General features: G+C 38.1%; 1 protein-coding gene across 1 annotated transcript in view; it reads right to left on the bottom strand.

The window, feature by feature from the left end:
- The window catches only part of LOC311185447 (pregnancy zone protein-like), a gene marked incomplete at both ends in the record, with an annotated part of 117,323 nt that overhangs the window by 83,874 nt on the left and 19,088 nt on the right, over positions 1–14,361 (bottom strand). The window contains 14 exons of the mRNA XM_084256073.1: positions 486–613; positions 785–1,003; positions 2,860–3,083; positions 4,099–4,282; positions 4,685–4,759; positions 5,057–5,213; positions 6,420–6,507; positions 6,767–6,943; positions 7,483–7,566; positions 8,589–8,640; positions 9,127–9,248; positions 9,624–9,750; positions 10,625–10,853; positions 12,360–12,498. Coding sequence (XP_084112199.1) covers positions 486–613; positions 785–1,003; positions 2,860–3,083; positions 4,099–4,282; positions 4,685–4,759; positions 5,057–5,213; positions 6,420–6,507; positions 6,767–6,943; positions 7,483–7,566; positions 8,589–8,640; positions 9,127–9,248; positions 9,624–9,750; positions 10,625–10,853; positions 12,360–12,498 — 2,005 coding nt within the window. The remainder of the gene's footprint in view (positions 1–485; positions 614–784; positions 1,004–2,859; positions 3,084–4,098; positions 4,283–4,684; positions 4,760–5,056; positions 5,214–6,419; positions 6,508–6,766; positions 6,944–7,482; positions 7,567–8,588; positions 8,641–9,126; positions 9,249–9,623; positions 9,751–10,624; positions 10,854–12,359; positions 12,499–14,361) is intronic.

Raw genomic sequence — 14,361 nt, 5'->3', positions numbered from 1 at the left:
TTGATGGGTTATGATAGGGTAGTCTCTATATTTTATATTTAATTTATCCTTTGTATTTAGTATTAGCATTTTAATTTATCTATTTGATTAGAAAAATAATAAAATAGAATTTATTCAAGAGAGGTAAGGAAGATTTATTTCAACTTAATGCACAAATCTTTCAGAAATATAATTTATTCCCTGGCAAAGAGTTGAACAAAAATTAATGTAAAAGTAGGAATTGATTGGGAATATTGAATAGTCTATATCTTTTTATTTGGCAGATTTAAGACAAGACTTGGCTTTTAAATGCCTTTAAATCATACTGAAACTTTTAGCAAAGAAAATTACTAGTGAAAAGGATCACTTCATAAGAGGTTAAATTCGCTTGTACATTTATCAATTTTATTCATCTAATAGACTAGTTTCTAAAAGTATTACTAATTACCAATGACTTCAGGTAGCTTTTAGACTAAGGATTAGATGATTCAGTCAGAAGGTTTTACCTGATGTTCAGTGAGACCTGGAAGCTGGTGTGAGCTTTGGGTCCTTCACAAGTTTGGGGCAGAGTCTGTACCTCCAGAGCAAATGGAGAATCCTCCTTCTCTGGAAGAATATTATATTTCATAGATGTCTGTGGAACACCAAAGTCACCATTAGTTTCTCTCTTTTCTGGGACTCCTCACTTTTTCATCACTTAACTTCTTCAGATTTCCCTTCTATTTGCCCAGGAAGGAAAGAACAGCACTTCCTTTCAGTAGGAGAAGTTAAATGGAATTATTCTAATGTGATTCCAGAGTCTCACCTGAAGATACACACACCTTTCCCCAGTCACTGTTATGGCATATTCCCCTGGCAGCTCTGGTAATGAGATCTGCTGTAGTAACAGGAGGTTGTTGTTGTCTACGTGGAAATTGGTGGAAAAGGTCTGTGAATTCTGAATGGTCACCTGTGCTGTTTTCCCAGACCTGGTGAAAGTGGCTGCTCCATATCTGGACAGGGCATGGAGAGCCACCACTGTGTCCTGGAAGAGATGAGTGGAGAGTCCCACAAAGCATAAGTTTTGGTAGCTGGGATTTCCTGCCAAATCTGTATTAGCTGCTACAAAGGGACACAGGTTTTTTTCACCCAAAGTGTACATCTTCTAATTGCTTTTTCTTTTTTCCTACCTTTTAGTCATAATCAAAGGCTTGCTATAGTTTCTTTAAATGGGATAAAATACAATGATGCTAATAAGCCTTGCAGTTTATTTTCATCTGCATTGGTATTGTCCTAAAGGACTGTTTTCTATACCCAGAAGTTGTGGCTTGCTCTTTCTTATCAAAATTCCTTTTGGCTATCTCTTTCAAAGAACAGGGCTAAAATTAAGACAAAAGTAATGACAGTTGTTAGCTAGATGATCATTTAGATGGAAGGGCGAAATTAGCTTTGAATAATACAAGTCCACCTTTTCCCGAGTTTCTTTTTCCCTTTATGTAGTATGTTACTCTTTTTCTCACTTAATGTCTCTGAAAAATAAAAATTCACTATCCATATCCTAAATGTTGAAGGAGAATGTGTAAGAGGGAAAACCCAGAATCTCTGGATGTTTAGTACAATCACTTACTTTCTCAGGAAAATATTTCCAGAATTGTGAGACGAAAAAAACATTTCAAGAGCTTCAACTTTAAAAAAATGAATTTCAAGAAGGAAGAAGGGAATAGAGAAGATGTGTTCACTGGAATACTTCAATGGAATTTTTCAGTCTTTCTATGAAAATCAAAGTGAGTTCTGCTTGGTCACTTTCCTTTTAATCAGACACCTTTTCTGGTTCACCTTAGAGGATATTTGTAGGATTCTGAAATTGCAGTCTGTAGTCTAGAACACTGATTCTCAGCCAGGGTTAAATTTGTCTTGTCTCCCCTGGGAGTGAGGTGCTGCTGGCATCTGGTGGGGGAAAGGCCAGAGATGCTGTAAAACATCTTACAGTGGCCAGGTTGGAGTCTCACAGCAATTATTATCTGCCCCAAAATGTCAAGAGTACTGGTAATTCAGAAACCCTCATTAAGAGTATGGCCATCCAAGAACCAACCCATCCTTAGTTTCCTGCTTAGTTTCCAAAATCAGACCCTGCTTAGTTTCCAGAATCAGACAAGATTGGGCTCATTTAGTATAGTGGTAGAATATAGACAGTGACACACACATGGATGAAGAAGATGTGGCATATACATACATTGGAATATTACTCAGATATTAAAAAAAGATGAAAATGATGAAATCCTCCCATTTGCAACAACATGGTTGCAGCTAGAGGGTATTTGAGATGTGGATGGAGAAAGACAAACGTGTATGATTTCACTCATGGTATTTAGGGAAAACAAATGCATAGACTAAATAAAACAAAAGTAAACTTTTAGACTAATTAGTGATTACCAGAAGGGAATGGAGGTGAGTGGGTAAATTGGGTTAAAGGGGACAATTGTATGGTGAAGGATAGAATTGGATTTTTAGTGGTGAACTTAAATGTTGTATATATAATTGTTGATTTTCAGTGATGCACACCTAAAATTCCATGTTATAATGCAAGAAAATAAAAAAAGGAAAATTTTACTTCAATAAAATACTTCAATTTTAAAAAATGAAAAAAAGTGTGGCGAATGACCAACATGTACTTCTAATATAATTCTGCTTGGGAGGGGAATGATATTTATGAAATAGCCAAATGGATAAGATGTTAACAAAGTTTAGTGAAAATTGTTTTTGAGAAATGTCTTATATTGCTTTCCTTCATATGACCACTTTTCTCAAATATCCCTTAAGATCTCTTCTAAAATATAATGATTTCTTGTCTTTTTTCCTACTTTTTCACTTCTCTCATTGATCAATTTTGGAACCACAGACCTGGGTGGAGGAGAAGCCCCCAAGGGAATTCTGTTGCTTTGTGATCCACTTGGCGATGTTGGTGGCAGTAGTCAGCTCCTCTGAGCTTGGGGCAGGCCGGGCTGTGAGGTAAGCAAGGAGCACGTAGGATGTCATCTCCACCTCAGCAGAGGGAGCCTGGGGTTGGTAAAAAGGCTCCATTGGTGCCCTGGGTTTCTGTGGTCGCTCCCAGTGGATTGAGTTGTCTATGGGTGAGAAAAAGCAGAATTATAACTACTGGTAGATAATAAGTGAAAATGTATAGTGAGATTTGAAAATAAAAAGGAGATGAAGTAAGCTTCGTTCTCTCATAAACTGCCAAATTCACTAATTTACACGTCCATGATCAACTTGATTTAGTCTTGTGGGGCAAGGTGGAGGACATTTTTGGAGAAAGAGGCACAGCCCTCCTTATCAGTCTCTCAAATGTTATTTTAATTGGATTTGTGGAAGAGAAAAGTGACAGAGGGATTTTTTTTTCCACTGTGATATTTCCTGGGAATTGAGGATACATCAGAATATAAAACCATTTATTGATATCAGAGAACTTATGTAGTAAATCATTTTGGTAAACAACAATAAAAATACTTTGAAAATGTTATTGTACTTCCTTTAGTGTGACTTTTTATTATACAGCTTTTTAAAATTTTAATTTAAAATTTTTTAAAAAGATTTATTTATGCATACGAGAGCTAGGGAACAGGCCAGAAATGTGGGGTGGTGAGAGGATTCACCAGACACAGATTGGGGAACAGAATAGACTGACTGAAACACACTGCTGAGGGGAGCAGCGGGCGAGACAGGAGAGGTCTGCTGTGCCATGTGGGTTGCTCTCTGGCCAGCCATGGACTGAACTCGTGCTGCAGAGGCTGTGGATTGCTTCATAGTGTGGTGCTTAACCTCTTGTGCCACCAGGGAGTTCCCTATACAGCTTTTTTTGTCCAGGTATGTAGGTAGGTATCATGTGAAAAAAATATATATGGTCTTAGCAGTTAGGAGTAAAATTCCATAATTTTCCTGCAGCATCATGTCTGTGATGCTACACTTAGTATAACATGAAATTTCAGAGAACATATTTGTGTAAGTGGTGCTCTGATCTCACAATACATGACTTTGTTACGGAGTTCCAGATGAAGCATAGTCCTTTCAGCAGGAATATATTCTTCTTTTTATAGAACTAGTGTTAGTAGAAAGGGAAATTATTTTGTCATTTCCTCTCACCTTCTTTCACAGCTTCTTTATCAAGAGAATTCAGTAGTTCTCTCCTCCTGCTATCTTGGTTTCCCGCTAGGGCAAAAGCATAGGCCAGCAATGCCTTGGTATAGCTGTGGCTCGCATGGCTCCCCTCCTTTGTTGTGTTCCAGGCAGACTCCAGGCAGAAGATGGCATTGCGAACAACAGGGTGCTGGAAAGACAAAGAGGAGGTGCCAAAATAGGGTATGTAGAGGATGGAGCAAGTGAACTAGATGTCATGGAAAACCCTAAGCTTTCCAGATGTTAATCTTGGTATTCAGTGAGCCATGTAGGTATCCACTATCTTTAGGTAGAGAAATATTTTAAATCTTTATAGTTAAGTCTGAAAGAATAGGGCTGGAGAAGTTGTGTTTTTAGGTTTAGCTTTGGTGCAAAACTCAAGACCATTACTGGACAAATAAAAATTCCATTTAATGGATTGACCAAAGAACTTATCTATTTGAAAAATGCCTCATCGCAGAGCAGGAAAGTTGAGACTTGGCTTTTGGTAGAGTGGTATCTCAGAGGAGGTCTGTAGTTCTAGATAGGGATTTGGGATTGAGGTGGATCTTACAGTGAGTGGAAGAGGAATCTCCAGAAGAGCAATAGTAATATAGGCAGAGAGGGTCACTTCATCTTCTACTCCTCCCTGTAGAGAAGGGGGGGGGAGAAATTGATATTAATTAATTCTACTTTCAAATTTTCATATATTCTCCTCTGTTCTATGGCAACTCTGCTCAGAGTCTCTCTATCAAGCAAGATAATGTCCTCATTCAGAGCACCATTTCATTTCTTTACTTTTCAGGTTTAACAAACCTTCCTGATGACCTCTCACATTGTCTAGGGCTTCATCTTTGAAATTTCTTCTTTTTCTTTCTCCCCAAATCAGGGAGAATTTTACACTGATGTATTATTAGATTCAGGAGGCGTACTCAGAACAGGTCACCTTTATGGCATTGTTGAGCAGTGACCCAGAGCTCTGGAAACACCCATTTTCCTTCTGCTTCTGGGAGAGCCAGATGAGAGCTTGGGTGATGTGTGCTTTGTCAATAAAGATGTAAGATCGAGCCTGGGCAAAAGTCTTCAGTACAAAGGCTGTGAGCCTGTGGGTTGAGAAAGAGTCACGTATGAAATCTTTATTTCTGGGCCATACCTTGATGCTCTGTTTGCACATGCAGACTCCTTCTCTCCCTAATGCACCCTCTTGAGAGTCAGTTAACTATTACTGAGAGTTTGGAGACTTTTTCTGTTAACTTGGGAGCATCTATATTCATTTTTATTTTACAATAATGTGTTAAATACTTCCTATTTTACAATACCATGTCAATGCACTTGTGTATTGTTCTAGGAATTCAGGTTCCTCACAGTTTCCATGCGTGGTTAATGATGATATCTGCTCTCACATTTTGGATTCCCTGTATTTATTCTTCTTCACAGATTTCTTACCTTTTCTTCTGCAGTGACTACACTAATGGACTGAGTTATTTTTTATGTTTACATTTTCCTTCCTTCCTTCCTTCCTTCCTTCCTTCCTTCCTTCCTTCCTTCCTTCCTTCCTTCCTTCCTTCCTTCCTTCCTTCCTTCCTTCCTTCCTTCCTTCCTTCCATCACTGTTAATTTTTAAACAATATTTGCTTCCTCCCACCCCCTTCACCAATGCACCCATGCACCATCACCTCAGATGGACTGACTTCTTTTAATGTCCTGCTTCAGTAAGTGGGCCCCTCACCATCATTCTGCCCCTCCACCACTTTCTAGTTCATTGATTTCTCTTGTTTTCCTATGTGATAAGACTTAGTTAAAATAGGTAGGTAGGTAGGTAGGCAGATAGATAAATGAAAGGACAGATGTTTGTATAAAAGGATAGACATAAATAAATAGATGGTGGATGGGTGGGTGGGTGGGCAGGTGGATGGATGGATGGATGAATAGATGTATAGATAGATAAAAAGTCATTTAGTAAAAAGTTGTAAAGTACACTCTGTGAGTAATGGCTGTTACTTTTCTAGCCATCTTTTGGTGCTGAGCAACAACTTAAGAGGGCAAATTGCAAACTTATAATAGTCCCCTACAACATGAGAAAGTAGAGCGACTTGGTGTATTGGATATAAAGAGAATCAACTTCAGAGTATTCTCAGATCTGCTACTTACAGTTTTTTATACCAGAGACATTTATGTATCTATCCTGAATGTAATTTCCTTTATGCAAAGAAGTTAATGGCTCTCATTTCAAGGATTTTTGTAAGAGTAAAATAAACTATTTGTGTACATTTTGAAGTTATAATTGAAATTCAGAATAGATTTTCTTACCAAGTGTTGCCCTCATTCCTGCTATATAGCTCCCCAAAGGTGCTATAGGATCCATCTCGGTGTTTGTAGTTCAGCTGTCTCTGATAACCTAAAATGAAAGGTTCACCTAGTTCAACAAGTATTATAGTGAGGTGGAGCTATAAAATGAGAGCTGGGAGCTACTGACATTTTATGATCTGTGTGTAAGATTTGCCAAAGTTGTATGGAGAGTATGGATATATCAGAACACAACATCTTGTTTGATGATGAGAAAATCACCATCATTAGCCTAGTATTTGGTTATATAACTCAAACTTAATTGGGAAAAATCTCTTTAAAATAACTAAACTTTCCTTTGTCTCACTTACCACTAATGAGGTAGTCAGTGGCCCTTGACTTGATCTCTGGAGTCAACTGTTGTGTTTCATTCAGATAGTTCAGGACATAGATGTTAGGAGCAAATAGAACCATATTTTGTTCTCCACAACCATAGGGCATCTGGAGGAGATTCTGAGTATTTTGCATAGCATTACCTAGTATGTCACCTGGGGGATGTGAGAGAGTGGATGAAGAGTCATTTCAAGTCACTTCGTAAGTAGCCAGCACTCCTCAAGACAAATGATTTTCGTATTTAGAGTTCATATTATTTAAGCAAGAGAAAATTCACATTTAGAGAGTAAGCCTTCCAGAGCCCTAATAGAAATAGATGCTATTAGTAAGTTGATATTTAGCAAATACACACACACACACACACACAATGTGGTGGCAGCTATTTTGTCCCAGTTTTTCTTTTTTTCCCCCTTTTAAAAAATTTATGCATAGAAGTACTGGGGTATAGGCCAGAGGTGCGGGGGGTGAGAGGACCCACTAGAGACAGAGTGGGGAGCAGAACAGGCAGATCTGCTGAAATACACTGCTGAGGGGAGCAGCAAGGGAGACAGGAGAGGTCTGCTGAGCCATGTGGGTTAGCCAGGATCGAACTCATGCCACAGTGGCTGGATGTAGCTTGATAGTTCTGAGACTTTAACCCCTGAGCCATCAGGGAGGCCCCAGTCCCAGGTTCTCTAAGTGCAAGATGACTCACCTAAAACTGAGAAAGATGCTCTGGCAGATTCTTTCACCACATTTGGTGGGAGCTTCAGGGATAGCTGTTCAGATATCTCAGTACCTTTAGAAATAGGAAATCCACATTAAAGGCTGATACCTGTTACAGCAGTATAATGTATGGGTTAGATGTGGGGCTGCAGAGCCACACTGCCTGGATATGATCTCAACACGTGAGGTGTTACTATGTCTAGCAGTAGTGGTATTGAAACTTCTTGAGGAATTCTGGGTCTAAGGTATGACAATATTGACTTATGATGAGATTATCTTTAACAGTAACCTCCTCTTAGAACTAACTCCTTTTCTCTCTCACTTTCCCATGTTTCATGTTGCCACACATAGTATCAGTCTAAAAGAAAACCAGGTACTGGTGAGGTTCTTATTTCTCTGATTTAACTTTAATATTATTAAGACTTACGCTCATAAGAATGTAAGTTCTTTCGCTTCTTCACTTCATCTGGACAGTTGAATAGGTTCCATGTTATAATAAGAGAACACCAATATACCTTAAACCAATCCTCTCAAATGACACATACAGAGTCATATACACTGTGGACACAGAGCTAATACTAGTGTGTCGATGTGGCTTCAAAGTTATGATTCTTTCTGAATATGATGAGGTTCCAGTGTACAAAGGTTGTTTTTTTTTTTTCCCCATTAAAACCCTGTGTTTTAGTAAGTGCAAAGTACCATATGTTTCATCAGCTACTTTAGTGAAATCTGCTGTGATTCAAATAGATCATGACTCTGCTTGCTTTTTGCCAAGTCCTGTGACACTCCAGGCTTCTTCATCCTGCTTGGTTATTGAGGAGCCACTGGACTATGACAGTGCAAGGGTAAATGTGAATCAGGCAAGCATCAGTATTAGTTTTGTCTTAACCACCAGCCACATTAATCCATTCTCTCTGACTCATTGTCCTCAAGCTGTAAAATGGGTATAAAGAAATATTTGATATTCTACCAGATTTATTGGAACAATTTGAAAATTATGGGAGATAATATGTATGGGTGTGCCTTGTAACCTGAGGCATATATATCCCTGTGAGACACAATGTTCTCGCTGTGGCTATGAAAATGGAGTCTCACCTGAAGCACAAGTCATAGAGGTGAAAGTCTTTTCTTGCTCAATACCTTCAGGCTTGGTGAAAAGAAGGAAAAGGAGAAAAGGGATAAATATTCAGGTGATGGAAGGACAATCATCAATTCCTTGCTTTGAAGGGTATGTTTATACTAAACGCTGTTTCACATCTTACTATCAAATTATTATAAATCCTGAAAACATTGATGAACCAGAGAGATTGGCAGAGGAGAAAATGGGGACTAATAAGGGCAAAGAATCAAAGGTAAAACGTCTGAGAAATATGTGACTCTTAGAAGAGAGGTGGAGATCAAGAAAAGGGCATATTTCTAAATTAATTTATGCAGAAAACATTTATAATCAGGAAACAAAGTTAGATAGCAAAGTTTTCTATAATATTTTTAGGATAGGGAATTCCGTTAGTCTTATCAGGTGGATTATGTGCACGTGAAATTAATTATCCTATGCTAGATCAAGAATGGCCGTCCTTTTTTATTATTATTTTTGTTAGGGATTCAGCAAAAATGTCAAGTAGTCCAGACTGACCTCCACCAACAGGGTTTTGGTGACTGTGTCTTTCCTCCCTATCTCAGGGACCTCAGCAACCTCATTTCCACACATCTCTGGGGATTGCACTGCCTCTGCACTCACTGAGAAGTTGACATTCCCTAAAGCAAAGAAGGTAGGAAAGATGAGTATCAGTCTTGGTGGTTGTCCAGGCCATCCCTCCTTCCTGAAAATGGCTGTCTGCTCTCTTACCCTCTTGAAGGGCTGCACTTTGGCCTTAAAACTGGTTGGAATAGGAAATAAAGCTGGAAAAATAAAGCCAACCAATCAACCCAAACCCAAGGCTAATGTACATTGAATAACCAGCCATTCAGCATAGTGATTTTGAGGCCCAGGTAGGGTGGGAGTAGTAGGAGGGGTGAGTGTGGATAGGAATTGAAAAAGTTATTTAATAATATAATAGAGCACATGATGTACACATTGTTCAGTGTCCACATGCCTTGCTGATGGGGAAATTTGGAAGCACTGTCACTCACCCAGAGTTTTTGGAGTTATTGTCCAAGACAAGGTTTGCCGCTCATTTGCACAGATGCAATCAGATTCTGCCCCCTTTTTGCTTTGGGATGCTAGGAAGGCTGGAGAAGCTTTCAGCTGCACATGGACCTGTCACTCACAAGTGAGGCATAGACAAAGAACTAATCAGAATATGAGAGATAATGGATGCATGGGACTGGGGCTGAGTATGAGGTATCACAGTAAATTGGGATTTGGGAAGGTAAAGTATGACAAGTAAGTTCATGCGTGTTTGAGAAGCATGAAAATGACAATGACAGAAATCAAGACTGCTAGGAGGATGGCATTTGCTTTGGGGTAAATTGCAAAAATAAACAAATGTAGCAGTTGAGGGCAGGAAAAAGCAATGGTATCTTGACCCTGGGAACACTACATCCAGGTTCTTATCTGTTGGTTCTATCTCTTGTGGATACTTTTTCTGACTTTTCTTATCCCTCTCCTCACTTCCTCCAACATATAGTGCACATCTACTCTATGCAAGCATAACAAATTTTAAAGGGTGTTTAAGAAAATTCCTGACCTGAGGATATTGTATTAAAAAGGGGACATTATCTGAGTAAAACTATGGCATAATTTACAAAGAGATGGTGTTACAAAGAAGTTAAAAGTGTTTCATGAGAGTTTAGAGACAAGGGCTTGAAGAATGGAATTAATAAAACTGAGTTTTGTGTCAGGATTCAGTAATTTTCCTGTCAAAAAGCCTATCTATGGCAGAGAATTCTGCATCATTCAGGAAATGAAAACAAAGTAGCTATGTGAGTTGGAAATTCAAGATTTCAACTCCTGTAACTCATATGTCATTATGATATCCCTTTGATTGTGTCCTGCCTTGTTTTGCACTATTTATTTGCAGTGCCAGCACATAGATCCCAGGATTAACCATGGTCTTGGGAGCAAAACCAGGAGCTGACTGACCAAAGGAGTATTTCATTCCACCTGTTCAAATCACCCTCATTTTCCTTACCTGGATGCACTTGGGCAGGTAGTTTAGGACAGTGGCCTTGAGTGTAAAGGCCTCCCCACGGATCACGGAGTAGGGCAACGTGAGCTCCACAAAGAAAGGCTGGAAGACTCGGAGAGAAGCAGGAGGAGAGAGACCAAGTCCAGTGTCCTTGGACAGGCAGAAGGCTCCTGCCTTCCACTCTGTGATGGTATCAGGGACTGTCACTCCTACTTCAGCCACACCTGATGAACTGGGGAGGATGGCAATGTGAGGAACATACTTTCCGGTGCAACATCATTTCTCATGTGAGAATATTTGTATAGCTACTCTCAAGAATTGAATCCACTTAAGGTTAAGGGTCTATGCACAAACACACTTGACTATGTGTGGAGGACTGAGTTGAGAAAATGAAAGACCCTAAATGGTATGTTTTTCTTGTCAGCCTTTGACAATACTGCACATGCAACTTAAATAGAAATATTTGACTTTAGGATTCAGCTTGGTACTTAAACTATTCTTCTTCTTGTGTAATCCCATAACAAACAGATTTAAGAACGATGATCCAACAACAACAAAGAAAATAATCCAGTCAAAAAATGGGCAGAAGAGCTAAAAAGAAACTTCTCTGAAGAGGAAATGCAAATGGCCAACAGGCATATGAAAAAATGTTCAACATCACTTATAATCAGGGAAATGCAAATCAAAACTACCATGAGATACCATCTCACACCAGTGAGAATGGCACATATTAAAAAAACTAGCAACAACAAATGTTGGCGAGGGTGTGGAGAAAAAGGAACTCTTCTGCACTGTTGGTGGGAGTGCAAACTGGTCCAACCACTATGGAGAGCTGTGTGGAGATTTCTGGACCTACTAAACATAGAGCTTCCATATGATCCAGCAATTCCACTCCTAGGTATTTACCCAAAGGACACAGAAACATCAATTCCAAAGAACACCTGCACCCCTATGTTTATAGCAGCACTGTTTACAATAGCTAAGCTTTGGAAACAACCCAAATGCCCAAAAATAGATGACTGGATCAAAAAGATGTGGTACATATATACCATGGAATATTACTCAGCATTCAAAAAAGATAAACACATGCAATTTGCAGCAACATGGATGGTGCTGGAAGGGATCATGCTCAGCGAAATAAGCCAGAAAGAAAAAGAAAAATACTGGATGGTCTCACTCATAGCAGGAATCTAGAAAACTTAAATAAGGGACCAGGAAAATGAATAACTATAAGAAAGTGAAAATCAAAATCAACAAAAACTATGAACCAGAGACATTTTTTGGGGGGTGGGGGGCGGGAGGGGAGGGATTGGGATCAGAATGGGGGGGTTGCAATTGTATGGGGAATATAAAAATAAAATTTATTATTTAAAAAAAAAAAGAATGACGATCCAACAAATAGACCATTATGTTTTTGTTCTCTAAACTTGTTTATGTGTTTGTTCCAATCTTATTAATGGAAGGCTTTTTGAATGGTACTGGGCAGTGAGCATTTGCATGTTTTTAGCTTCTATGTTTATATTCTGGCAGTCTCAGAAATACTTACTTTAGAGTTTTCAGCTCTAGATAATTATACAAATGAACCTGTGTAATGAAAGTATTCTACACAGATAGATCCTGAAAGGGTAAGAGGTTAAGACAATTATTTAACTATCTTGAAAGATTATTTTAAAGTTGAAAAAACTGAAGATCCACACTTCTTCACCCACAACACAAGGAGGAGAGTGAAATTACTTACTCTGCTACCACTAATTCCCAGATCCAGGTTTCAGGAAAGTAATTCCTCACTGTTTCATGGACTGGCTCTGGTGTTTGTATATTATAAGGTCCAGGCATTCCATCAAATGAGTCAAATTGAACACTTCTGAATGGACCAGCTGAAATGAATAAAATAAGAGAAAATAATCCAATTAAAGAAAAAGGCATTCATTCATTTTTTGCTGCATGTGTGAGTCTTAGTTTCTATTTGAAAAATGATGATAACCACAAAAATATGGTAATTGTAAGGCTTTGGAGGTGTTAGCTAATGGCACAAAAGTAATCATTTCACAGTCTACAAGTGTATCAAATCAACACATAGTACACCTCAAACTTTCACAGTATTATATGAGTTATATTTCAAGCTGGAAAAAACAAATTAAAGAAAAATTAGACAAAAATACAGAAAAATAGTGGTAAGAATACACATACTTTATAATGTTACTTATAAGAATTATTATTATTTTTTAAAAAGATTTATTTATTTATACAAGAACTGGGGTACAGGCCAGATGCGCGGGTGGATGAGAGGATTCACCAGATAGAGTGGGGAGCAGAACAGGCAGACTGATGAAATACACCGCTGAGGGGAGCAGCGGGCATGACAGGAGAGGTCTGCTGCACCATGTGGGACCCTCGCCGGCCTGTCGGGATCGAACCAGCGCTGCAGAGGCTGTGGACAGCTTCACAGTGCTGCGCTCAACCACCTGCGCCACCATGGGAGGGCCTTTATAAGAATTAAAGAAATCTGTCTCTTTCCCTTTCTCCCCTCAGACCTGCCAACTATCACTTATCTACCTCTCATCAGTCTCCTGAAACATTGTAATTTTCTGTTATTAATGTTGCTTACTGTGACTATAATTCTGTTTTTCCAAATAGTGATATAGTTAGTTATCTTCCTTCGAGTCTTAGCTCGAATTTCATTCTTCATAAAACATTCACTGACCATTCTATTTATTCTGCAGTTCCTCATTTTCTATTTCAGTTTTCTCCATATCATTTATCACCTTCTAGTAAATTATATACTTCCATATTTTCTTTTTTACTTTCTTATTTTCTTATACTCTATGCCCATTGGGACATAAATTTTATAAAGTTGAAGGTTTTGATTTTCAGTATTTGCTCTATGTATTTTTGCTCTAGTTTCTATCCAGAAACTTTCATATTTGTAACATCTTAATTTTTAGTGTTTTAGGCACTAATCATTTCTATCCTTGTCCAATGTGATTTTTAGTTTTATTTTTACATTACTTTCTCTCATCATAGGACACTATGAAGGTATTCTCCTTATATATTCAATGTCATTAAACACCTCGAAAGTATATGATGAATTTTCAAATGATCGTGGAATAGATTTTTGTTCTTCAAATTATTTTAAAGAACTTTCACAAAATATTCTAGTTTTCTTAGCTCTTTTATTGCTTTATATTCCTGAGTCATTTCCATCTACCTATTTACCCATTTAATCCCCTTTGTGTATTCATCTCACATTTTAGAAATTATTTACTTGAGTTATATGATATTTCTGGAAGTTGATTCTTAATCAACTTTTAGAAAGTTTCCTTGCCCTTCAAAGTTTCATGGTTTAAAATCCAATATTATTTAAATTTTAAACAGTTTAATTAGTTTTGATACATTATACTTAAACTTTTTATTGGGTATTTTGAAAGGCATTGGAGAGCCTTTCATCATATTCCTTCAATTTGTTAATGAGGGATTTGAGACTTAGAGAAATGGCATGGCATGCTCACTTTACATTCTGGACATGTGACTCGTAACCCAAAGTTCCAAAGATGTTAATATTTATCACAGATGGACATCAAGAATTTTTTGGAATAAAAGGTAATTATGGGAGGGAGAGAGGGAAAGGGTTAAGTAGTAGGTTGCAAGTATTAGAAATGGGGATTGGATTGGATATCTCCATGGGAAGTGGAAGGGTCTAAAAATCTCTTTTGATATTTCATTTTAGTGTTTTTTGGCTC

This window comes from Talpa europaea, assembly GCF_964194135.1.
Source record: "Talpa europaea genome assembly, chromosome: 15".
In the NCBI taxonomy this organism is placed as follows: Eukaryota; Metazoa; Chordata; class Mammalia; order Eulipotyphla; family Talpidae; genus Talpa; species Talpa europaea.
Note: the sequence above shows the minus strand (reverse complement) of the source record. Positions and strands in the feature narration are given on the sequence as shown.